The sequence below is a fragment of the Ammodytes marinus genome (genome assembly GCF_949987685.1).
Source record: "Ammodytes marinus genome assembly, chromosome: 2".
NCBI lineage: Eukaryota > Metazoa > Chordata > Actinopteri > Uranoscopiformes > Ammodytidae > Ammodytes > Ammodytes marinus.
Window position 1 is genome coordinate 29,292,584 of NC_137231.1, and position 25,615 is coordinate 29,318,198.

General features: G+C 39.8%; 1 protein-coding gene across 1 annotated transcript in view; it reads right to left on the reverse strand.

The window, feature by feature from the left end:
• The window catches only part of adamts3 (ADAM metallopeptidase with thrombospondin type 1 motif, 3), a 164,681-nt gene that overhangs the window by 72,380 nt on the left and 66,686 nt on the right, over positions 1–25,615 (reverse strand). The window contains exon 5 of the mRNA XM_080047884.1: positions 16,019–16,212. Within this exon, the coding sequence (XP_079904010.1) occupies positions 16,019–16,212 (194 nt within the window). The remainder of the gene's footprint in view (positions 1–16,018; positions 16,213–25,615) is intronic.

The window sequence follows — 25,615 nt, forward strand, 5'->3', positions numbered from 1 at the left end:
AAAACTGGTCCTCACCGCCTGTACAAGTACACACACACACACACACACAACGCACACACACGCAGACGCACACACTGCATTCCCTTTAAGGCGTTTGCGTGGCTTACACATTACAGCCCCATATCTTCTTAATTCTGGGCTTTTCACTTGCCACTCATCAGAGCCAGAGAGCGAGAGCATCAAACCATTGTTGACCAATGAAAGAGCGTAATCACAGACCAGAGCAAAGACTACTCTGTGTCTTTATGAGACCGCCAGCAAACACACAACTGTCCCATCATGTTGCTCTTGTTCCTCACAAAACATGGTTGCCATATAAGCAAAAAATCATAATCAGCAAGTGTGCCTGCAGTTGCACACTTACAAGTTTGAAGGAAAAATTGATATTTGAGATGAATTTATTCAAAATAAGGACAGTACTAAAAGCGGTAATGTGTTTACTGCGCCAGCTGTAGTTCCTGGGTGAGCGTACCCCGGACAAAGGCATTCAGAAAAAAAACAAATACAAATAGCATTCTTTGCACTGATGGTCCCGTTTGCTGTTACATGTCATGTATGATCATCAGAGAGAAACATTTGACTGTTTCAGAAATATTTAAAAGTTCCTTGTAGGACCTTTAAGTGCTTGAGGAGGTAGGCCTATTACAAGTGTTATTGCACACTGCGCTATAGCTATAACTAAAAGGAACTTTTGCTTTTAATTTGGATACTGTAGACACTATGCGCAGATGCTTAGCCGCCATGTCTGAATTTAAGAAGACATGCCATGCGTTACGAATGCATGCGTTCGCATACTTTCTACTATTTAGGATGGTAGCAAAAAGATTTAGTATGACCCGATTCTTGTGGCCAGATTTAGGATGGATAGAAAGACTACTACATCCGGCCAAGATCTTTGGTCTTGAAAACAGCATCCTATTTGGGCGATTCTGACCCATAATACAGTGCGCACCTGAAGTGACGTCACATCAACGGAGCCTCCATATGAAAACAAACAGGGATGCAACGGATATAAAAGCAAGAGGCAAGATCAAGGCGCAATGTTATGATGAAATAAACAAGTAAAAATGTCCCAATAGTTTGCCTACTGCATCCTAACTTGATTCTTGTTATCATCGGATGTAGTATGTAGAATAGAAAAAAGGAAAGAGTATGCGATTTGGAACGCAAGGATACTGTATATGGTTACAACCTATTATGTTCATTGCGTTAATATATTCTGTAGCATTATTCTCATGGAGATGGATCCCTTCTCTGTATGTCTCTTCCTGTTGCTATCCGTGTTATGGGGCTATATGCATACTGTGTGAATGAATACAACTGTCTCGACTTGCCTATAGGTATAATGATGAGGGAGGAAACATATGGCGGGGGCGGTCTCATCTGTCTAATGCGAGAGCGGGACAGAATGCCTCACAGTATAATTGCGCCTTTTCAAATGCCGAGGGACGGCAGGGGTCTCTCTCTCTCTGACAGAGGCAGACAGGAAAAGAGAGAGAGCAGGGAAACATATGTTATAAATAATATATAAAGTATCTGAAAACATGTTCAATTATGTCAGATGGATGGATGGATGGATGGATGGATGGATGGATGGATGGATGGATGGATGGATGGATGGATGGATGGATGGATAGATGGATAGATAGATGGATAGATAGATAGATAGATATAGATAGATGGGAGTTTGACTTCATCTTAGGCCATTACAGTACACGCGAACCACCAGACCCAACTCATTAAGTAGAGGGAAGATAGGTAACCATGTTACAGTTTTTCTCAGTTGCTTTGGTGCTTTTCTCAGATCAGAATGAAAATTCTCATAACTATTAGTTCAACCTCCGCAACATTTAGTCATTTGAGCACATCATAGTAGCAATTTCTCCTTCCCCTGAACAAATTGCAAATGCTTTTGGACATGTATCAGTTGCTTTCATACAATTCTCTGCTGTTTTATAACATTGTCATTTGCTTATGTCATGTCAGTCAAAATGAACTATACTTATGGATGCTGAATAGTCGTTCCCAATAAAACTAATAGTCTTCATTTCATTGCTTGAGTCATTACATACAAAATTGTTGAACTAGTTATCAAATTCTGTCAAGCAAATTGTATACCTTTCTTTATAATTTTTTGCTGGAAATGTCTCCTAATTGAACAATTGCTCTCAGGTGGACTTCAGCTTTCACTCACGAGGAGGTGTGTGAAGTATTAGTTGTAACCAATGACTTTCCTCGCTGCATTGCAAGGGATAATATCCGTTGTGATGTAGATGAAAATATGTGTATTAAAAATGTGAAACATACGTATTCAGTGTCTTGTACTCACTTACTCCCCTAACTACAGCAATGTGTAACTTTACTGTAGTTTTCAAATGGCTGTACAAGTAGTGTATAGTGCTGTCTTGAGCGTTTTCAGGTAGTGTCACCGAGTTCTGACCTTTTTTTTTGCATTGGAAAACACTGAGAGAATAAACTGTCATAATGAAAACATGACAAAGCCATTTGACTATCTTGTTCATAAACGATGGTGTCAAGACTTCTCATTTTGATGACACTGGCAGTTTCATTGACATGAATACTTGCTTTTGAGGAATAGACTATCCATTTTGAGCAAGTGACGTACTTTTGCAGATTATCCACTAGGTTTTGCAGTTTGCACTGATTGTTTTGAGAAATGCACTAACTGCTGTGCAAATGTTAATAGTGATGTGAGAAAAGCACCAAAGCGACTGAGAAAAACTGTAAAAGTTTTTAAGATTGTTTCATTGAACACACTGTGGCTGTGTGTGTGTGTGTGTGTGTGTGTGTGTGTGTGTGTGTGTGTGTGTGTGTGCGTGCGTGCGTGTGTGTGTTTGGATCATGATTGGGTTCTGAAAGGGTTTACGTCAATGTAAATGCCAATGTCAATGTGGATCTTTTTAAAGAGCCCGTGTCATAAGGTCCATGCTGTCCTATACTGTGCAGTGGATGACTCACAGACTATGACAGCCGTGAGACAACAACAGTGACAAAAGGCTGAGCTGATGAACACTGTCTTTGGGTGATACATCACAGACAGACAGACAGACAGACAGACAGACAGACAGACGGACAGACTTCCGATGCTTAGATAGATAGATAGATAGATAGATAGATAGATAGATAGATAGATAGATAGATAGATAGATAGATAGATAGATAGATAGATAGATAGATAGATAGATAGATAGATAGATAGATAGATAGATAGATAGATAGATAGATAGATAGATAGATAGATAGATAGATAGATAGATAGATAGATAGATAGATAGATAGATAGATAGATAGATAGAGTTCTTCTGCTGCCTCTGAAGTTAAAGTTAAAAATCAGGGGTGAGTCAGAGATATTGGCCAGTCAAGGAGTCTCTCCACAGGCAAACCTGACCAGCCTTTTCCATTGGCTTCAATCTAGAAGCTTTTTTTTGTTATAGTTGTTTTTTTATTCCAAACCTACAAGCACCAGCTGTGTGGGTCCTCTCTTTAGCTGTCAATGTCAACGCGCCATCGTTCACACCTCTTTCTCCCCAACGCTATTATCTCCCACAGACCTGTTGTGTTTTGTTTTTTATTTTAATGGCTGAAAACTTTTACCGAAAGCGAGACATCCTGGTATCATGGAGAAAGCCACCACTTATGTGTCCATCAGTCATTTCTCCCTTTGTGGCCACCATCATTGGAAAAAAGGACTCTTTGAAGATTTATTTTTTGGTTGTGGTACTGAAAAAATTAAATGTATCTCCTTGGACAGAAGATGGGGGCAAAATAAATATCTCTTTCTCTCTCTGCCTCTCTCTCTCTCTCTCTGTATGTCTCTTTATCTCACTGCCTCTCTCTCTCTCTCTTTCTCTCTCTCTCTCTCTGTCTCAATCTCTCTCTCTCTCTCTCTCTCTCTCTCTCTCTCTCTCTGTCTCAATCTCTCTCTTAACTTTTATACACACTTCTGTACCCATTGCAGGGATGCCTGTATGCCTCGTATATCGCTTGACAACTGGAAAAACATCACATTTCATTGACGAGCTGACCTTTGGAGGGCTCAGCGTGTGGTGTGTAGCCTTTCTTTTGCGCTGTTGTTTCGCCATTGACTGATTGAGTGTAAAAGTTGCTGCCAATGGAATCAGTGAACGAATCACTGAGAGGGGGAGTGTGTGTGTGTGGGTGTGTGTGTCTGTGTGGTATAGAGCCTCATTATGAGACCTGGAGCATTCTGACTGAAGAGCCTGCAGCAGTGTCACAGTGGAGGCTGATTTGCTCTGGGCCAGTGATTCCTCCCTGAGCTTAACAGCCGCCTCATTGCACAATATGTCAGTGTGTGCCCTTCACACAGGGTAAGGTAAAAGATTTCTTGATACATGTATACAGCTATGGAAAAAAATCTCTATTTTACTTAATGTAAATGCTCTAAATGACAATATTTTTGAGGGGAATTTGCTCGAAATGTAGTCAGTAGTTTATATTATAAAACCAAAATGTTCATTTTACTCAAACATATGGCTCTAAAGAGTACAACGGGAGACACTGAACATTTGAAGTGGTCTCTTAATTTTTTCCTGAGCTGTAGATATTACAGTAGTGCAACAAACTCAATACAGCGGTATATGAAGCAACAATTTGGTTGAGCATGGTGCAGATGGATGCTGCTCGATTATAAATGTTTCGTCTATACTGGCATTCTGTTAGCCTCATAGCATAATTGCCTAAGTCATATTTTAAGGGTTAGATGTAGAGTAGAGTAGATGTAGAGTAAAAGTAGAGTAGAGTAAATATGATTTAGGCAATTATGCTATGAGGCTAACGATTTTGTATTTCTTTTGTATTTGAGAGACACAGCATATTAATAAAACATTGCTGTAAATATTCCAAATTTAGCCAGAATGATACGTTTCGGCCATTAGCTGTGTCATGACACTGTTAGTGATCAGCCTTTATTTCATGCAGCTCACGGTCACACAGCTCCAGAGTTCAAACTGACCCACCATACATCTCTTCAGAAAGGGAAGCGGGAGGGTTGATTGGGTAACAAATCAACACCGCTGACTTAAATGCTTCCCCAGCACAAATGTCCATCACAAAACACATAGTCTACTCTCAAGCAATCTGCTACCTGTGCCAGTGATTTACCAGTAAATTCAGTACAAAATCCAGTGTTAATACACAACCTAGGCTCTGTAAACGGGGCATGACAATAGCTACGGTGGGCTCCTTAGTTCACCTTAACTTCATTTACCAACCTGTTTACAGAGCCAAGGCTGTGTATTACCACCAGATTTTCTTTTCAATTTTCCGGTAAATCCAAACATGTCATATGCAGTCTTTCCCTCACAAAGTGCCATCTGTGGTGGATATTATGGGAGAATAATTGAAGAGAGAATTCATGATTTTCTATTCAGCACAGTTTCTCTCCTGCTGGCTTTCCTGCCCCATGAGATGCAATTGAGTCAGCCAGTCATGTTGAGTTTGCACTGTCTGTATGAAGGCTATGCATAAGTGAATAGACCAACAATCCAAATGTTCAACTCTAAACATGAGCAAAACAGTTTACCACCCATTGTCGTTCCTTTTACATCGCCCAGCTTTAACATAACAATGCTATAAAAAAATTTAAAAAATAATTTCTCATTGAATGTATAATTGAATGTCTGAATAAAAAAAAATTCCTGCAGTCATTTTTCACCATCCAATGGATAGTCTAGATTCATAAATTGCGTTCAGCATCTTTGAGTGCAGGGCCGGCGGTAGCCAGGGGCCAGGGTGGGCCGTGCCCACCCAAATGTGGGCTGTGCCCACCCAATCAAAAAAAAAAAAATTAATTTATTTTTTATTTTTTTTAGGTGGAAGTCCAGACCCACTATCGGATGGACCTGTTCATTCGCTGTCCAAGAAAATGTCAAATAAAATTCAGACAATTGATAATACTAAAGAATATACCATTACCATGCATTGCTTCTAATTGTATTATTGGGTGGGCAGGACAGCCTGCCTCCAAGTTACCCACCCGCTTATAGTGGTCACTGGTCAGCAGAGCCGGCCCGAGACATAAGCGAAATGAGCGGTTGCTTAGGGTCCCGACTGCCAGAGGGGCCCCCCCAATTTTTTTTTAGTTTTATTTTTTTTTAGTTTGTGTGTTTGGTATCAACATCATCTTATATAAATGTAAATTATGATACAATAAAAGGAATACAATGTTTTGGTAGATAGTTAATAGCTTAATAATTGAATCAGTTCATCTGGGAGGTAATCCGGGGTTAACTGATCACGTCAAATTCAAGTCCATGGCATGCACAGTGTGTATTGAGTTTATTTAAAAATATTTGAAAATGGGGCTGCCCTCAATTGCCCATGCACTGTGTATAGTCTATAGCCTATTTCAGCCTCGTCTGTGGAAAAAAAGATAACTGGACAACAGAGTTATTCTGCTTCGTTCCTCTCACTGCATTTAAATGAATTCATTATATTACAGAAAAATATGTCCCGTAAAAGAAAAAGAGCACCAAGCCCAACCCAGAGGACCCTGCTGGACATCGGAGGCAATAGTGGAAAGACTATATACAGTATCTATATAGTGTGTATAGTATATAGCTCTGGACTACCACCATCCAGGTTGACCAGTCCCAAAGCTTTCTCTTCAATCAGCTCAGGCTGCCTACAGCTAATCCTGCGATAAAAAAAAGATACATTATGTTGTATATAATGTATATTATGTGTTATTCATAAACATTTGGGAAAAAAAACATGCAAGAATCAAATCTCCCACACAGCAACACTCAAAGTGTATTTGCATATTGTGTTCTACACAATTCATAGTAAATGTGCCAAAAAGCAGACGCAGAGATCTTACAAGGGCAAAACAATTTGGATTGCGCGCGCTCGCATCTTCGGTCTCTCTGCCCAGTGTGCCCACCTAACATTTCTACAGGCCCACCATAATCTAACTGTCTAGAACCGGGCCTGTTTGAGTGACATTTTCAGAAATTACATATGGGTTGTTATCTATACACTTCTGTATGCTATTTATGGGAAACAGACAACACATTGCAAAAGGCTGTTCTGGCGGTAACCACCACCTCAGTGCTGTATATATTAAAGTCTGACTCGGAGCTACAGGTGATACATGAGTATCTATAAATCCAATCCAACAAGCTGAGTTGCTTTGTGGCACTTGTAATGTTGTGATGTCAACTCTATGGTGATATTTGAGGCTGTGGTGTTGTATGTGTTTAAACTTTTAAACTTTAGCCTGAGCTGCATATCAACTGCATTTTTGCACCTGTATATTTGCACACTTGATTTATTTATTTTTCCTATCATAACATGCACTGGCAGAGATAGTATTTTGTATTGTGGGCTCATGTTTTTTGTATATGAATATGTAGGTAGGCCTATATGTGTTGTGTGTATATGTAAGCTGGCTGCTGTAACACCTACATGTCCCTGCTGGAATGAATAAAGTGTATCTTATCTTTATCTTTATCTTATGATAGTGACCAAAACATTTGATTAAAAAAAAAGAAACTTAGGCTTATAATTGCATTGTCCAATATAAATGGCAGCCTTAACAAAGTGTACACTTAGCAATGAAAACATCTCTACATCTTAGTTGTTGCATTGGGTCGATTTTAATTACCCATTAAATGCTAATAAAGTGGTGACCCAGGAGATTATGTTTAAATGTATTTGTTGTTGCAGTACACTAGTGTCACCAACAGAGGTCCATCAAAGTCATGCATTACTTTAGGTTCCATCAGTGGAACTCACCCTGTTCCAAATCACATACTTTTCCTTTTTACTACATACTAAAGTACAGAAGAGTTTTAGGGCCATAGGAGAGAAAGAAAAATCATATAGGGAATATTTTTCTTTCATTATGTCGAGAAATGTCAAGAATAAAGACGACTTCTCGAAAATGCTAATGGTGTTAATGGGGCATTTATGTATTTTCAGCATACCACAACTGACTTGCATGTATTGGGACATCCTAAATCTTTTACTGGCATACTAAAAAGAAGGGAAGTATGTGATTTGGAACGCAGGGCTTGTTATGTGGAGCTGCTGCTTCAAGCTATATCACTATGATCCCATAGTGAGTATAGCTTGAAGCAACATGGATACTTCATGTTTGGTTTCTACTGGGGGGAGATTTTATTTCTATCCCAGTATCCACTTATTTTGTATTGGCTCAGTTGTGTTTGGTCTTGAAGATGGGTCACGGGCAAACATGAAGCCGTCAATCTTTGACAAGCGTGAGGGAAAGCTGATGCTACCATGGGGAGGTAATTAAAATTTTGTGTGTGTGTGTGTGTGTGTGTGTGTGTGTGTGTGTGTGTGTGTGTGTGTGTGTGTGTGTGTGTGTGTGTGTGTGTGTGTGTGTGTGTGTGTGTGTGTGTGTGTGTGTGTGTGTGTGTGTGTGTGTGTGTGTGTGTGTGTGTGTGTGTGTGTGTGTGTGTGTGCGTGCGTGCGTGCGTGTGTGTGTGTGTGTGTGCGTGTATGTGTGTGTATCTTTTCATTTGTGTACAGTACACTAAAGACTGTAACAGATCCACCACCACAGGCACAATCTTGAATCAAAAAAAATATATACTGTATATTCAAAAATATAAAAAGAGTACCCAGGCAGCAGGTCAACATACTGTATAAGATGTGCACAGCTCGGGGAACAACACACAACTGGACGAAGCTCATTGCAAATAATAACAACCGAATGTACTATGTACTCATGCATGATAGGAAAGAGACAAGCATTACGGACATCCAGATAACATTCTTGATGATATTGTTGACATCGGTATACTGTCACTGTGTGTGCATTCCCCATTGTTATATACTATCTATGGTTCCCCTCCATTGCATGTGCTTTGCGAATGGCAGCACACACTATCTTTTTCTCTCATATGGACACAGGTTCAGCAGCTGCACAAATAAGCACACTCATTTTGTAAATCTGTGACCCTGGTCTTGACACCGTGACACAGAGGGGAAGATAACACCGAAGCTTCACTGCACACACACACACACACAGGCACGCACGTACACACACACACACACACACACACACACACACACACACACAGAGGTCCATACATATATAAGCGTGTCAAAAGCTCCAGTCAGCTACATTTGTCTGGAGGTGGAAGACGGTGAGGATAAAGAAGTGGAGGCTCTGTCTTGAACAGCAGATTAAATCAAGAATAAAGGAGAAAGAAATGAGAGGACAGGAACACATAGGAGGTGAAGAGCGGGTAGGACAAGAGGAGCTAGTGAGGTATAGAGAGAGAGAGAATAGCATGAAAAAGATTCACAATTCAAAAATCAAGATGGTTTATTTGTCATATGCTCGACAATTACAGCGGCAGCCATTGGCAATGAAATTCCTAAATCCCAGGCTCCTCTCAACAATGCAGTATAGAAGAAGAAAAACACAAGTGAAGAGAGAAACACCTGAGACACAACTAAACACAAAAGTAGTGCCAGGAGGACACAGTGCACATCAAAAAGTGAGAGAGATAAAATGCAACATTTAAATAAAAATTCAATTTAATATGCCAAATGAAATAACTAATAAAATGTAGACTAACGAAACGCTAAAAAGAGCAGAGGAAGAAAGGGAATGTTCTCTGCTGTACACCTGAAATTATGACAGGTGTGTCGGAGGAGGACGAGGGCAGACTGTAGGAGAGACTCTATACTGCACACTGTCTTGTGTCTCACTGATCATTTAACTTCAGAGTGAACTAGGCCATGTATCGGTCAACATATCTACATCAGTTCATCAGAGCTTCCTCTAGAGGTTTTTTGATAAATACAGCTCTGTAAAAAATTGAGAGATCACTCCAAATGTTGAGTGTCTCTCCTTTTACTATTCATGGGCATATGTTTGAGTAGAATGAACATTTTGGTTTTATAATATAAACTACTGACAACATTTCTACTAAATTCCAATACATTTTTTGTCATTAAGAGCATTTTCAATAAATAATCTAGAGAAGAACATTTAAGAAAAATCCAGACCGGTCTCTTAATTCTTTCCGTAGCTGTACTTAAAGGTGAAAAAAAAAGAAGTTAGAACAATAAATATAAAGACATTTTGATAAATAACAATTAAAAATCCCGGTCACACCAGGGACAAATTGGTGATTTAGTCTGTTAATCCTGACATTCTGGCTTTGAAAGGATACAGAGGAGAGAGGGATTTTAAAATCAAACAAAGGAGATAAGGAGAGAGAAGTGGAAGTAAAGAAGAAAAAAAAGATGAGAGGAGAGCTGCGGACTCAGTTGTCAGTCCCCAGTATAAGCCTGCTGGGTCTTTATAATTGGAAACCCCACAATAGCATCGCCGCAGGCAGTAGCAACACAGTGACAGAGAGAAGTGTGGTGGATGTAACACATAGACATCACACATATATATTCCTCTGAACTAAAGATCACTCTCCGGAAATATCTCCGGATACATGTGCCAAACTAAAAAAGCGGAGATGGAGAAACAGGAGTTATTCTCAAGTGACTAGGAGGACATTTTTTGTTGTTATTGTTGATACTAGCACCCCCTTTGGTCCAAAGTGGTACTGTTTTTTCTGTTTAGTTTTATACGACACAAGTGCCTGCTGTTCTAAAGATGTTTAGGATCTTAAGGACTTAGCCAGACGAACATGCATTTGTTTAGGAAGTGAGTGAAAGCGAAAATTTAAAATCCATTTTAAAATGTTCACTTCCTATCATATCTCATTAATTACTATTATGACTTATCGTGAGGAGTTCTTTTTATTTTTTTGGCATTTTTGTCAATGCTTTTGTATTAGACAGTTTGAAGAGACAGACATGGAATGGGGCAGAGAGGGGAGTGACATGCAGAGGACGAACACGGGCCGGATTTGTGTGTGTGTGTGTGTGTGTGTGTGTGTGTGTGTGTGTGTGTGTGTGTGTGTGTGTGTGTGTTTGTGTTGGGAGGGTGGGGGTCGCACTCTACCCACTACACCACGAGCACCCCCAACTTTGAACAATTTTTATTCTTTCTTTTAAATCATTTATAACTTTAAATTATTCATAATTTTTATTGTATCAATAATTAATGCAAATTGTACTATTTCATTATCATACAGCGCATGATATCTGTTTCGTTTAAGAGGTCTATTCAGTTCATCTTTTTTTTTGTGGACAGACAGACCATCAAACCCAAAAACCCCAGACTCCAGGAAACACCTGCCTGTCAGCTCACTGATTGGCTGCCATCGACCAATCAAATCGCTGAAACCCTTCCAGTCATTTTAACCTGGCAGCGTTTGAACCCAGATGTGAATAATGCTAGGAATAAAGGCTGATTACGAGGGTCCATCCAGTATGGTTCATTTTTCAGCTTTAGCGCATTAATTTCCAAAAACACCCACGCACACAATATGCGGCTAATATGTTTTAATACGAGAGGGTCGTAAATGTCAATGTAACGCTAAATAATGAAAGCCTGTAAGCAACAATACGCCAGGGATGGGATGGAGCGAACAATTGTGTGCCCTAACCACAGCCCACACACAATACAAAAGCATAATACAGACATATATGTAAAAGAAAATCTGAACACAAAACTATGCAGTCAACTTTACACTTCTTCTGTTTAACCTTTTAACCTGTAATGTTTATTCATTTGTTAATCGCTTGTTCTCTTAAATACAACTTCTAATGTCTAATCTTGATGTATTTTATGCCCATGTAAAGCACTTTGAATGGCCTTGTGTCTGAATTTTGCTATATAAATACACTTGCCTTGCCTTCTGAACATACATATGCATTTGAAAAGGAGTATCTTTCAAAGAGAGACAGCTGGAAAAGGATTTTGAAAAAAAAAAATAATTCTGGGACGAGGCCATCACAGGAAAAACGGCATGACAAGTATTCAGGCATAAAGCCAGTACTTTGAAGTGACAGCAGATATCGGACTGGCCCTGATGAAATCAATGGCAGCAAAGTCCTCGCTCGCGGCTTTGGGGGATCGCATATCTCTCCCAATGATCTTAAAACAGAAAACCTGCTTGTCAACGATTAGCCTTTGTCTCTTTGATTTTTTTCTGTCGGATCCGCAGCTTTCATGTCTTTCTCAAGTCTTAATTATCTTCCCCCGCGCGACATGTCATCACCAGTTACAAAACAACATTAAAGGTGGAGTGAGTTATTCTGGAGAAGGCTTGTTGTCAAAATATTTTTTTTTTGTCAAAATCAGAGAATATCTCTTCACGATCCGCTACCTGTCCGTACTGTGTGTGCGCTCAAAAAGAAAAAAAACAATGCTTATGTGTAGCCTAGGCTCTGTGAACTGTTCAGTATAGTGTATGTAAACAATGGGGCCACCATAACTAGCACCATTCCCATTTACAAAGCCTAGGCTGTGTATTTTTCATTCAGAACACAGACACACAGTATGGACAGGTAGCGGATCATGGGAAAAGATATTCACTGATTTTGACAAAAAGTTCAATTGACAACAAGCGTTCTCTAGAATTGCTGACTCTACCTTTAACCAAGACATAGATATCTGTGTTTGTGTGTCTGTCTGTCTGTCTGTGTGGCATAAACAATCATCTTCATTCATTCTCCACTGAAAGCATGAAAACAACTCGGCTACAAGTATTCTACCTTCTTTCCCATTTGCATGAGAATGTCTCATTAAAGGAAATGCCTGGCAGTGAGTTGCACATATGGCCAAATCCCCCCACCCCCCCCCCCCCACACACACACACACACATGCACACACGCAGTCTTAAATGTCCAATCTCGAGGCAAGACTCTGACATCAATAAGATGTCAGAGTCACAATGCCAAATGGAAACGTCTTAATTGAATGAGAGTGCTGCTGAGGTAAAACACACACACACACACACACACACACACACACACACACACACAGATGAACAGATGAAGGATAATCGGATAAGCACGGATAATGAGTTAGATACGGATACGGATTATTTCCGAATAGTCCCGTTATTATTCGGGGATTTAATTTTTTATATATTATGCGCTTAATTGACGCAGCGCATTCCGCCTCAATGACACAACAAGTAGAATGACACTAACAGCTGTTCTGCGGTGGATACGAGAGGATCGGGCGCGTCCCGTGACCCACGGTCTCTCTCTTTTGACCCACTGATAAACGAAGCGCGTTCGCCCTATCCCTTGAATAGAGGGTTCTACCCATAGACATAATAAAGATGTATGGTTCTACCGGTCGCATTCGCTGCTGTTTTTATTTGAGTTTCCTCGTAACCCGCTGCCGTGGTGGAGAAGAGACGAACTGAACCGATGGAATAGCCTATGCTGCACCCCGAGTCACCGTCAGCTCTTCCCCGACATATTTACATTCACTAGGCCTACTGCTTAAACTCTTTCAAACATCACAACGTTTCCATCAAACTGATGCTTAGGAGCTGTACTTTTTCAGCTGTCAATCAATGCGTACCTATATACCATGCCTAGGCCTACTTCAGGACCCATACAATAAAATCGGAAACTGCAAACTTGACACATTAAAATCACATATGGCTTTGTGGAAAGGCTAAGATATTATTTAGAGTTTATGAGATTGGCACATACGTTGATACAGATTGTTCCTAAATCTTAGTTTAGTAAAACAAATGTAAAAAAAGAGCGATAGGGAGAGATAGAGATAAAAAAAAATCATGAAATACAGCTGTATGTCCCCCAGTTAAAGGGAGAGCTTAGTTAAGTTAAAAGTAAAACACTGACCCTCATTTACTAACAGTGAGTAGCCTATGCACAGATTTTGGCTGTTATTTATCAATATTTTCGTTCCCTGAATTTCTTCGTATTCTGAGAACAAAGAAGAGAGAGATGAAAAGGTAAACATATATCTGACTTTTTGACTTATATATTACATCAATATGGTGCTTTGAAGGGACAATGAAAACAATTGCATTGACAATGAATATTAGTTTAGAAAATCAGTTTAGGTGTGACTTCCTTTAATGTAGGCTAATGTAGAAGAAACTTCCGGTATACGCCACGCCCACTTCTTGTTGTGTATCCGGATACAGATACAGATACAGATAATTTTGTTGGTTGAACAGATACAGATACAGATACGGATAATGACGTCTCCGCACACCCCTACTATCGATATGGTGTGCCAACATGGCCTTAATTCACTCATTGGATATAGGACTGACTTCACCGATCCATAATCCATAGTCATATCAGGTTAATCCAGGTCTCTTTTTGGCACTTTCAAGCTTTATTTGATAGTACAGAGTTGAAATGGGGAGACAGAGAGAGAGAGAGAGGGGGATGACATGCAGTAAAGGTCCACGGGTCGGACTCGAACCCACGACCACTGCAACAAAGACCGGAGCCACTATGGTACGCGCCCTATCCACTACACCACCGGAGCGCCCACCACATTGTCTATTTGTTTCTCTACAGTCGTTGCTGCTGCTGCTTTACTGATAGCAACAATAGCATAAATGATTAAATAGAGTTTCAATACTGAATCAACTCTCTAAAAACCAGAACTAAAACACCTTTTGAGCAGCTCAAAAAGTTGAAAAAATCTATTCCACATGACTTTAAAAATTAATTTGGTTACATAGTTACCACGGCCTCCATTCGAACTTTGCAAAAAAAAAAAAAATTATTAGTTTTAATTATTTTGGCAACAACTGACTTTCATGTAGAGGTCCAATATTCCCCTATTCCTCTCATGATCTCAATCAGTTACTGAAAAAAAAGATATCTAAAACTATGGATTTTTTAAAATGCTAGATTTTCCCATTCCTTCAACAACCAATCTCCTAACTGTGTCCACGGGCGATTAGGTTGCAGGGCGGCTGTAGCAAACAGTGCTGCGCTGCCAGAAAGCAGTTGATGCGAGTACTGAGGCTTGTGAAATGTGTTGCAACACCAAAAAGGATTTGGCTCAAATCTGAAATGTTTTTCTCCTCGCAGCTAAAGCAAGTCCCTGGTGCTCAGTGGGCTGTAACTAATTCATGTCCAGTTCAGAGTTGACTGACAGCAGCAGAGAGAGAAAAGAAATGGTAAATGGACTTGATTTATATAGCGCTGTTTAGCCAATGTTCTCAGCCCCACAGCGCTTTACATTTCTTACCACATTCACCCATTCACACACACACACACACACACATACACCGATAGTAGAAGAAGCCATGCAATTCGATGTGTGGCGGGGAGACGGGCGATCGAACCTCCAACCCTGCAATCCAGAGGATGGTCTCCCTACCCACTTTGCCACTGCCGCCCCGAACCGAACAGTGATCTCATTTCATTAGACACATTACACTGAGCGGGCGGATATTATAATGAGATTTAAAGCAATCTAGCTTAAAAAAAATAAATTCAATTTTTTTTTTCTTCAACTCCTAAAAGGAAGCTCTTTAGTAGATACAAATTCATCTTCAAATATAGTAACCCTCTGCAACACATTTCCTTTTTGAGCTGATGAAAGCAATTGCTTGAAGTTTGCAACTGCTTTGCCGAAGATAAATGACGATATATGCCAGACAGCTAGCGGCATGAGGAATTACAGGAGCTATACCTGTCCATGCTGTGTGTCCTTTCCCCCCCAAAAAAATCCAGTGTTAATACACAGCCTTGACTCTGTTAGCAGCCACAGACATGCTGCTAACTTTGATGGGACTTCTTTGTTTATATTCCCGTTTACAGATCCTAGGATGTTGATTAACACTGTTTGTTGTACAGCAAATACAAAGTACAGAGAGGTATCAGATCATGAGGAGATATTCACTGATATTGACAAAAAGGGGATTTTGACAACAATCGTTCTCCAGAATCACTTTTCCAACCTTTAACCGACAATCCATGTAAAAAAATTCTCTCCAGCGTGACGACCATTATACATATTCTGTTTCCAGGGAATGTTCTTGTGATACTGTCGGTCTCATAGAGGCTTAGAAAACACTGTGAGAAGCAAGCCAGTGGTTCACACTATAGTCACAAAAAAAACAGCGTTAATTTGACTTACTATATTCATGAGAGTGAGGAGGTAATTCTGCACGTGCTCTTTGCCGTGGAAGCGCACCACAGAGTCGTCCACTCCCAGCAGGATCTCGATGTTGTAGTCGTCCTCTCCCGCGTCGCGGCGGCGTCTCCGGCTAACGGTTTCATTAACCTGCCGGGCCACGGAGTCAAGAGTCCCAGAGACATCCAGTACTGGTTCTGTAGAGAGAGCAAATAATTCAGTCAGTTTCATACGATGTACAAGGTCTTTAAGGATGCATTTGTCATGTTTTTTTTTTTTTTTTTTTTTAGGGCATTTTCAAGCTTTATTAGTACAGAGTTGAAATGCGGAGAAAGAGAGAGAGAGGGGGGATGAGCTGCAGTTAAAGTCCACAAGTCAGATTTGAACCAGCGACCACTGCAACGAAGGCCAGAGCCAATATGGTACGCGCTCCATCCACTACGGCTGGCCCCGCATTTGTGGCAGGTTTTTGAGAGTATGTCTTGGAAATGAAATGATGAACAACATGTACACTTGTCCTTTTTCATTGTATTTCTGTCTTTCTTGTCTGTTGTTGTTTTGTTTGTTTGCTTGTTGTTAAAAAAATCAAAATAATAATAAAAAAATAAATACAATTTTAATTCATTTAGGTGGGTTGCAACGCTTTACCAAAGATTTACCTATCTGATAATAAATATAGGAAAAGGAATTAAGCGGAATTGAGAAATGAGTTTGAGCTCCCGTATGTGGCTGCATGGCTGTGCTCAACATGTGGGAAAAAAAGCCAAATAAAAAAGAACAATTGAAACATTTTAACCACAGATACATTAAACCATGTTGGATACGAGTCAAATCACACAACACTGGTAAAAAATGGTGAATAGACTTGACTTATATAGCGCTTTTTAACCGATTTTCTCAGCCCCAAAGCGCTTTACATTTCTTACCACATTCACCCATTCATACACACACACACTCATACACCGATGGCACTGTGCAGTCACCTGAAAAAACACAACATTTCTGCCCTCAGGTGTTGCTTTAAACCAGTCAGAAAGAGGAATCAATATCAATATGTGTGTCAATGTAGCAGCAGATCTTCATGTCCTGTTCAGATCCTATAAATGTTTTAGAAAGCATATAGGTCACAGTGTGTGTAAGAGGTTATATTTAAGGTGATTCCAGTTTTTATTATTTATGGCAGTGTTGTATTGTGTAAACTGCTAAACAACTTGCCAACTTCTGTTCTAGACAAACTGCCAAAATGCCAGCTTCTTTTTTTTTTACGTTCTAACTTCTCAAATGAGCGGACTTCTGTGTTTCTCTGCTTTGTATCAGTGTGTAATTTGAAAATCGTTGTGTGTTTTTTTTTTAAAACGTTGGTCAAACAAATCAAGCAATCTGAAGATGCCACTCTAGGTCGGATTGTATTGATTTCTGGACAATTACTAGACTGAACAATTCATCCATTATATTACAAAATAGACACATTGACAGATTAATCCTTTGTGAATACAGCCACTACTTGGAGTCCTAAACTTAATTATGCAAATCCAATCTGAAAACTATAAAAACACGAGAAAAAAAAAAGACAGAAAGGACATTAATTTTGGTGGTGAGGTTACTACTTATACTTACTTACTAACACTTGCTAGTTTGCAGTAGAAAATAATTGTATTATTACTCTGCGTGCAATTTGTGTTGTTTGACAACATAGTTGTATTCTTTTAATATGTTGACTCCAACTGAAAACACTCAGCTGCTACAAGAAAATAGCCATGGACGTTATCAGAAAATTGCTAATCTTACAGTCGTACCAATCGGAAAAATGTTTTTTTTTGTCTTTCAGTCACAACAGAAAGGAAAACCAATTTACGTAGTTGTTTACAAAAAGCGCTGAAGGAAATAAGAAGCTGTGTGTTTCAACTAACAAGGGAAACATGCTGTGCCCTCATTCATGGCTGTTAATGGAGCCTGTCTCCTTAAATGCTCTGAGAAAACACTATTGATTGCTAAAAAAAAAGCAACAATGTGGCCGGAAATATCTTGAGTGTGCAAACATAACAGGTAAACAGGCACTGGTAAAAGCTAGGATTTAAAAAAATTTTTTTTTACAATTCACAGATAACATGCCTTAGTCATTAGTATAGGCACACTTTTTACTCTAGTGAGAATTGCTCGTCACCGAAACATCTTTCAATAGTCATTCCTATATTCCTATTAAATTGAAGCTTAAGGTGTTGGCTTGAAATGTGTACCCCTCACTTTTTCTATCTTATTGTAATAAAGAAGAAATTAATCATCACCCTTACACATTGTGACAACCAACCCCATCAAGGGGTCGGTTGTCGAACACTATGGGGTTGTTTGTCACAATGTAATCTTAATGGGAATAATCTTAAAAAGAAGGCAAGAAAGTAGAACTACATTTTAAAGTTTAATTGCATTGTCAAGTTGACAAATAGGCCTACATAACTTAATGTAGCCTTAGCAGCTGGTCTAGTTTGGGATGCACTGGGTTGTTTTGATTTTGTTGCCCTTTTTTCTTTTGCATGCTAGCTTCCTTTTCCTGCTCTATTCTTTCCTTCTGTGGGGTGTCAGTGAGGATACAGCTTGACAATTTATTTCGTTATTGGGTTCCTTTTCTGGCTGCAGCCTTGAGATAACATGTGACAACCAACCCCCCAAAAAATTTGACGACCAACCCCAACTTGAATTTGAACTAAACTATAGTTTACCCTTCACACTTTGTATGGGTTGTTATAAACCCATTGTGTAAAAGCCTAGAAGAAGAATACTGAGGAGCTAAATATTTTCAATTTGACATGAAAAACACAAACAGTCATCTCACCTCAAATTCAGCAGTCTAACTCCAAGGAAGACTATGTAGGTGACCTCTGATCCCAATTCTGGATATTTACATATCAAAATTTCACAGACAGCGCCTTCTGGTTCCGAGATATAACGATTGTGACAACCAACCCGTGTGACAAATTACCCCGTTCTCCCCTACTACTGCTCAACTACTAGATTGCCTGTCTGATTTGTTTAGATATGGGATAATGTATAGTGAACGGGTCATCAAAAAAAACAGATAAAGTATTGATTTGGATATGGGTTTATTGATTTATACATGCTTTCATTGCTTACAATATGAAAGAAGGAATAGTGTTGGACTGACTAATCTCTCAGCTACACCACTAGTGGTTTTATAACATGGAAATCAGATTTGACTTCAAAGCTTTGATCTCCATTTTCCAGAGTAAATTATCTGACTTAACGGTATCCAGCTTCCTCTGAACTTACTGAATCATGAACCATGATATTTATAATATACTTTATATCTCCGTTATGATGGAACAGCCTGGCAGTAGCGTACGCCCCCATAATATAATGCTGCTTAGCTCCCCCCTGTGAAAACTGAGGCTGTCTCTGTCAAAGTGGTGCTAATATGAAATATATTTCATCTTGTGGCAATACTGGTAAAAGCAAAGAAGTCTACCGTATTCACACTGTATAATATACTTATATATTACACAGCACTGATAAATGCTGCGTTCTTATTGATCAATCTAAGCATTCTTAGTCTGTTTTTTCTCAATAATGCCCGCTGTTAAGGATAATTGACAGTTGCGCTACAGACATTGTTCTGATCTATCACTTTATGCCAAAGCAGTCCGCTGACAGATGTCAGAAGCCATAGATATGAAGCACAATGGTAATACTGTTAACCTCTTTTATAAAGCCTGTATTTATAATTGATCCAAACCACGAAAAACTGCAAGAAATACGGTTGGAACTGGGCTAGAACTAGAAACACATTTAGAGAGGTTGCAGATTGCTATTTTATTTTTAATTTTCTTGTTAAATCATTTTGGCACTTGTGATTTCCTTTGGCACTGGATAAAACATTTTTAGAGGGGGGGGCGCCGAAAATGTCTGTATGCAGAAAAAAAAACCTTCATATCCCTCATACATATCTCTTACTTTTACACTTTGGTGCGAATTCAGTGAGACCCCCTGAAGATGAAAGGTTCTCCAATATAATGAGTGAGAAAGTGGACAGCTTATTTGGTTGTAAAAGCAGCCAGCATGAGTAGCATGGTTTGAATCTTGGCAGTGCTGTGCATGTCTCTTCAGGGTGTCTTTTGTGTGAGACTGTTTTGCTTTTTGCAGCAGTGTGTCTGCCAACAGTAAGGCTATGATTATGTGCCTACTGTTTGTTTTGTTTGGTTTCAGCAGCGTTTGAAAAGGACTCTTTTTCTTGTTAGTTTTGCATTTTATTCTCTTCAATCTCGTTGGACCAAAAACATCTCAAATTCAAACAAGGATTTTGAAGCACTCGAGGTTGTTCTAAAACAAAAAGATTGTTTCCAGAGAATCCCTTTATCATACAACGTCAAGGTTTAGTACTTTGTGCACTTTATGCACAGTGTATACAACTGTGATGAAACCTTTCATTGACATAAACACTGCTATTTGAAATTGGTTAATGTCTCCAGCAGCAAATTAAAGGCTCACAAAATGCTGGTGTATATATAGTATAAACCCTGCCTTCAATACTCAATTGTCAAACAATGAAATTAACTAAAAGTTGCTTTTAAAACCTTTGTAGTAGTCACCAAAGATCTGCAACTATACAAATCAATTAATAAAGCACATAAAAAGCAGCATGTGTGATGCGACCCCTGGAAGTCCTTTAGAATATTGTTTGGGATTATAGATTTCATTTTCATTTTATAAATCAGAAAATACTATGTACAGGTCTTTGAAATGCATTTTCGGCATGTCCGTAAGAGGAAAAGGTATCATAAATCAGAAAGTGTAAGACTATAGAAAAAGCTAATGTTGAGATAATGGCCATTAAAGATGGTTGTATGGGAGAAATATACAGAAGCAAACAGGCCAGGTTTGGACATAAACACCTAAATGTACATTTCTGGACCTTTTACTATAAAGAAGATATTTATGGAAGCAAAATAGAAATTGAAATTGACCAGTGCTTGAAGAAACAGTGTTTTTACCTGCAACGTGCACATTAACATTCTGATCCAGGAAGTGACTATGAAGTTAAATCAAGGGAGGTTATCTTCAAAAAAGGTAAATTCCACTAACCTCTGCCAACAACACATTACTAAAAAAATTGGGGTCATGAAGGTTCACGCAGATCATTTATAAACAAACTAGGGTTTGGCAAACAAAGGTCACATGGACTCTCAAGTAGCCTGTGTATTAAAAGAGTAGTTTTTGTATAGTTCCAAATGCTGCCGTGTAAGCAACCTTTGGCAGCGCGATGAATCAAAACAAACGGGGTTCCAGTTTTATGTGAACGTAGCTTAACCTGTATGCATTTGACAACGTTCTATCAGTTAATCAGTTAAAACATAGGTTTATTAAAAGCACTTTTTTTTTACTGTATAACCATTCAACTTTGAATTGGTATTGACCCGCAGTGCTCCAAGACAAAATATTTAAAAAAATACACTTTCAGGTGTATTTTTATTTGGCATTACCACCTGGTCAAATTCAGTGGGGGGAAAAAAATCACCCAGAGAGCATATACGTATAATGTGAGAGACTGAACTACCATTTGAAGTACAGTAAAGCACACCCCGAATATAAATAAAATGACTCAAACACCAAATCTGAATCCACAACAACTTCTAATTTCATCATCACTGGGTGAAGACACAATTCTAACTGCACTGACAAATACTTGAAAATCTCGAGCCATACTGTAAATTTGAAAAGCGCATTGCAGAGCCATTTTTCCTTATTTCTTTTTCTTTTTCCAGGGGAGGGGGTGCTTAGTGCCACAGACAGACACAGGGCCAGCAGTGATTGAGTGGGAGAGGGAGCTAAAATAAATAGGAAGAAATGGCTGCCACCACCTCAGCCCCTCTTGGCCCACGCTGCTACAGTGTTGGGATTGTGGAGTGCATTCCGACTCACAAGCCGCTCCCGTCATGACACAGGCATTCTTGTGCAGCGCGCCAAACACACACACACACACACACACACACACACACACACACACACACACACACACACACACACCTCCTTCTCTGGGTAAACAGGCTTTCTGAGGTCCCTACTTCAAACGCACAGGACTTCCCCTTCAGCAGCGCTCCTTAAGACCGCTAGTGTGCTTCAGTCAGCGGCGAGTCACACACACACACACACACACACACACACACACACACACACACACACAAACACACCTTGCCCCACCCTGGCCCACAGCCCAGTCCCACGGGAGCCCCACCACCACACAGCAGTAGCAGTAGCAGCTCACACACACACACACACACACACACACACACACACACACACACACACACACACACACACACACACACACACACACACACACACACACACACACACACACACACACACACACACACAGCAGTAGCAGCCAGCGCCTGCCCACACGTGGCACTGTGCGGTAAAGGTGGCACCGAGGCCAGCCAGAGCCGCCCGCAGGCTATTAATGGCCCAGAGGTAGAAGGTAGGCGACAGGCAAAGCGCCATCAGCACAGAGTGGAAATCTACTGTGTCTGGGGCCTGTTTCAGGTAGCTGGCTTTACATACTCTGGGTTTAATCATACGCTCAGAGTTGGTTAACTCAGAGCGCAGGGTTGATAAGCAACTCTGGGTTTTCGGTTTCAGAACAGTGGATCAGCGTTGGGTTTATCAACTCTGAGCGTGTTCACTCTGGGTGGAGCGTGTGCATAAAAGCCATCGTCAATGGATCGCTGATAACATGATTCACCATGGAAACAGAAGAAACAAATGATTGATCCTCCCACTTCTCCACTTCTCAAAAAAGAAAAAAAGAAATCTCCGCTCCTCCCACTAGAGTTAGAAATATTAACGAATGAGCTTATGGTAGCCTATGGAGAAGAATTAACGGGATATTGTCTCATAACTCTGATCTAATCTCCTCGGCAATTCAGAAAAAAAACAGAGCAAACATTTTTTGTCAAGATAATCATTTCGCTTCCGTATGAGAAGCCATAGTCTATTTTAAAAAGTTACGCATATCAGCTGTAAAGTAATAAAGCTGGCGCGGCACAGCATTGCTTACAGTGCCTAAAGCCTACTGTGCAGTAAACAGAACAGACTGTCGCTTCTTTTAAATGGGGAGTGAAATACATTAACGTCAAGACACATTAGGTGACAGTTTCCATTGAAGAGCCTGATTGATTTATTACCAGATCCATTTTCCTCAAGTGATCACAGTTTAAATTATTATATCATTTTTATATTCATATTAGGCTATTTAACGAGGCTTGTCTGTGACTTTAGGATCGCACTTGTGAACTACAACGATCGCGTGCAGCCGCAGCGTTACATGAAGCCACCTGACATAAATCTGTTCAGTGGCACAGACGTTAAAAAACATACAATAGGCTACAAATAGGTTTATTAATCTGAATGTAGAGCATGTCACGATGTGTAAGGTGGCCGCCTATATGAACGGACCGAGGGCTGAGAACAAGGCTACTGATCAGATAAATGATTTGTCAAACGTAAAATCATCAGGAAATGATAAAAACATCCCGATGGAGATTTCTATAGAGTGATTTTGCTTCAAACTGTACAGGGACGCGTGTGACAGTGACACTCTTTCTTCAGTCGGAGCTGCAGCGTAAAGTGAAAACAAACTCGGGTAGGTCTAACCACCTATCCAGCAGGTTAGACCCACGGCGTATGTTGCCGCAGTAACTGACTCTCGGTTGCATTGAACCTGCTACCTGAAACGGAAAACCCAGAGTTTCCACCAACTCAGAGCGAACAAACTCCGGGTTGCCTCAAAACCAGCTACCTGAAACAGGCCCCTGCTGTGTGTGTGTGTGTGTGTGTGTGTGTGTGTGTGTGTGTGTGTGTGTGTGTGTGTGTGTGTGTGTGTGTGTGTGTAAGTGTGTGTGTGTGTGTGTGTGTGTGTGTGTGTGTGTGTGTGTGTGTGTGTGTGTGTGTGTGTGTGTGTGTGTGTGTGTCTGTGTGAGTGAAGGCCAGACACTGCAGGTGAATAGGGTAATTTGTTTTTTATAAATTGAAGATATCACTATGAAACTTTGCCAAAAAAAAAATTGGCTTTGGCAATTTTTCTGCCTGCATTTGTTCGATGTTTTTGTGATCCTTTAAAATGTAATTTCTATGGTCTTATCTTGATGTTTTTTATGCCCCTGTAAAGCACATTGAATTGTGCTAATTAAATAAACTTGCCTTGGCTAATAACTACAGTATTAGTATTTCATTTTCACAATTTCTTTTGAATAAATATGCATATTTGGATATAATAAGAGAAGTAATTATCAGAAAATTTGAATCTTAGATCAAATCATCATTTCATTTTAAAAACATATGAGTTTCCAAACTTTCTACAAACCAGTCTTTGGCTACAGCCTTTTTTTCCCTCGCATATTATTCATCAAAAATCAATATGTACAGGTTTTAAACGTGCATTTTCAGCAAGAATAAAATATCATAAATCAGACAATTCACATGTGAAGAAAAATATTGCTGTAATACGCATCAGAAAAGTACTGAGAATGATTGTGGGAAGTATGATGTAGGCGCTTTAGAAGTTGAGATATTTGGATCTGAGTGTGTGTTTCTATAGATCATATAGTGTGAATATATAGAAAATAAATGATGTTGTTAAAATTGTCGATCAAGATGGTTGCATAGGAGAAATATAAAGAAGCAAACAGACTAGGGTTGGTTTAGTAAAATGAAAGCCACATATACATTTGCATTTGTTGTTTTGGTTCAAAAGACTAAAACATACATGAGCAAAGCAACCTCCTACGCCAACGCAAATCTGTATAGCGCTAATCATCAACGTTAGTGCATCCGACAGCAACAGCATAAGCCATCTTCCTTCATAGAAAAATCAGGTTAATGCAGCAACAACATGGCAGCGATTCTGCATTAAAATATGGGCCATAATCCTTTTATCTGTGACCGCTATGTACTAGCAGATGAAGGATTGGCCTATATATCTGTACCACGTGTATACAATTACATACGGAAATTCACATTTAAACTGGGGATGGGTTAGGGGACGGGACGACAGATGGATTTGTTGTTTGTTTATGCGATGTTTTGGTCAGAGGAGCAGTTGGAAATGATGTCACTGAAGGTACATCATGATTGGTTGAGCTTTGCAGTTGAAATCATAATCCCAAGATATTATTTGTAATGAGTGCTGATCCAGAGGGGGACTTAATGTTAAAAAAAGGACACTTCATTAAAGGGATAGTTCAGCTTTTTTTTTAAGTGGAGTTGTATGAGGTACTTAGGAATAGTTAGTGTGGTCCCATATGGAGATGGCGATCAGTGCCATCTCCATATCAAGTCATTTAAAGGAGTTTGGGGGAGACTTTGCTGTAGCAGAAGTCAGCATTGCATGGGTAACACCCATGGAACTATAAAGAAATGGACACCGGATTGAAACACGGTGCCCATTCATTCCTATGAAAGCTGCTCATTGGCGCAGGGAAGCCACAAGGAAGCATTAATGCGGAAATTCATGCGGCCCGGAAGCATGACGTAGCATGGACGTAGCGGCATTATGGACCTATCAAGAAAGAGGGCGGTAAGCGTAGCGGA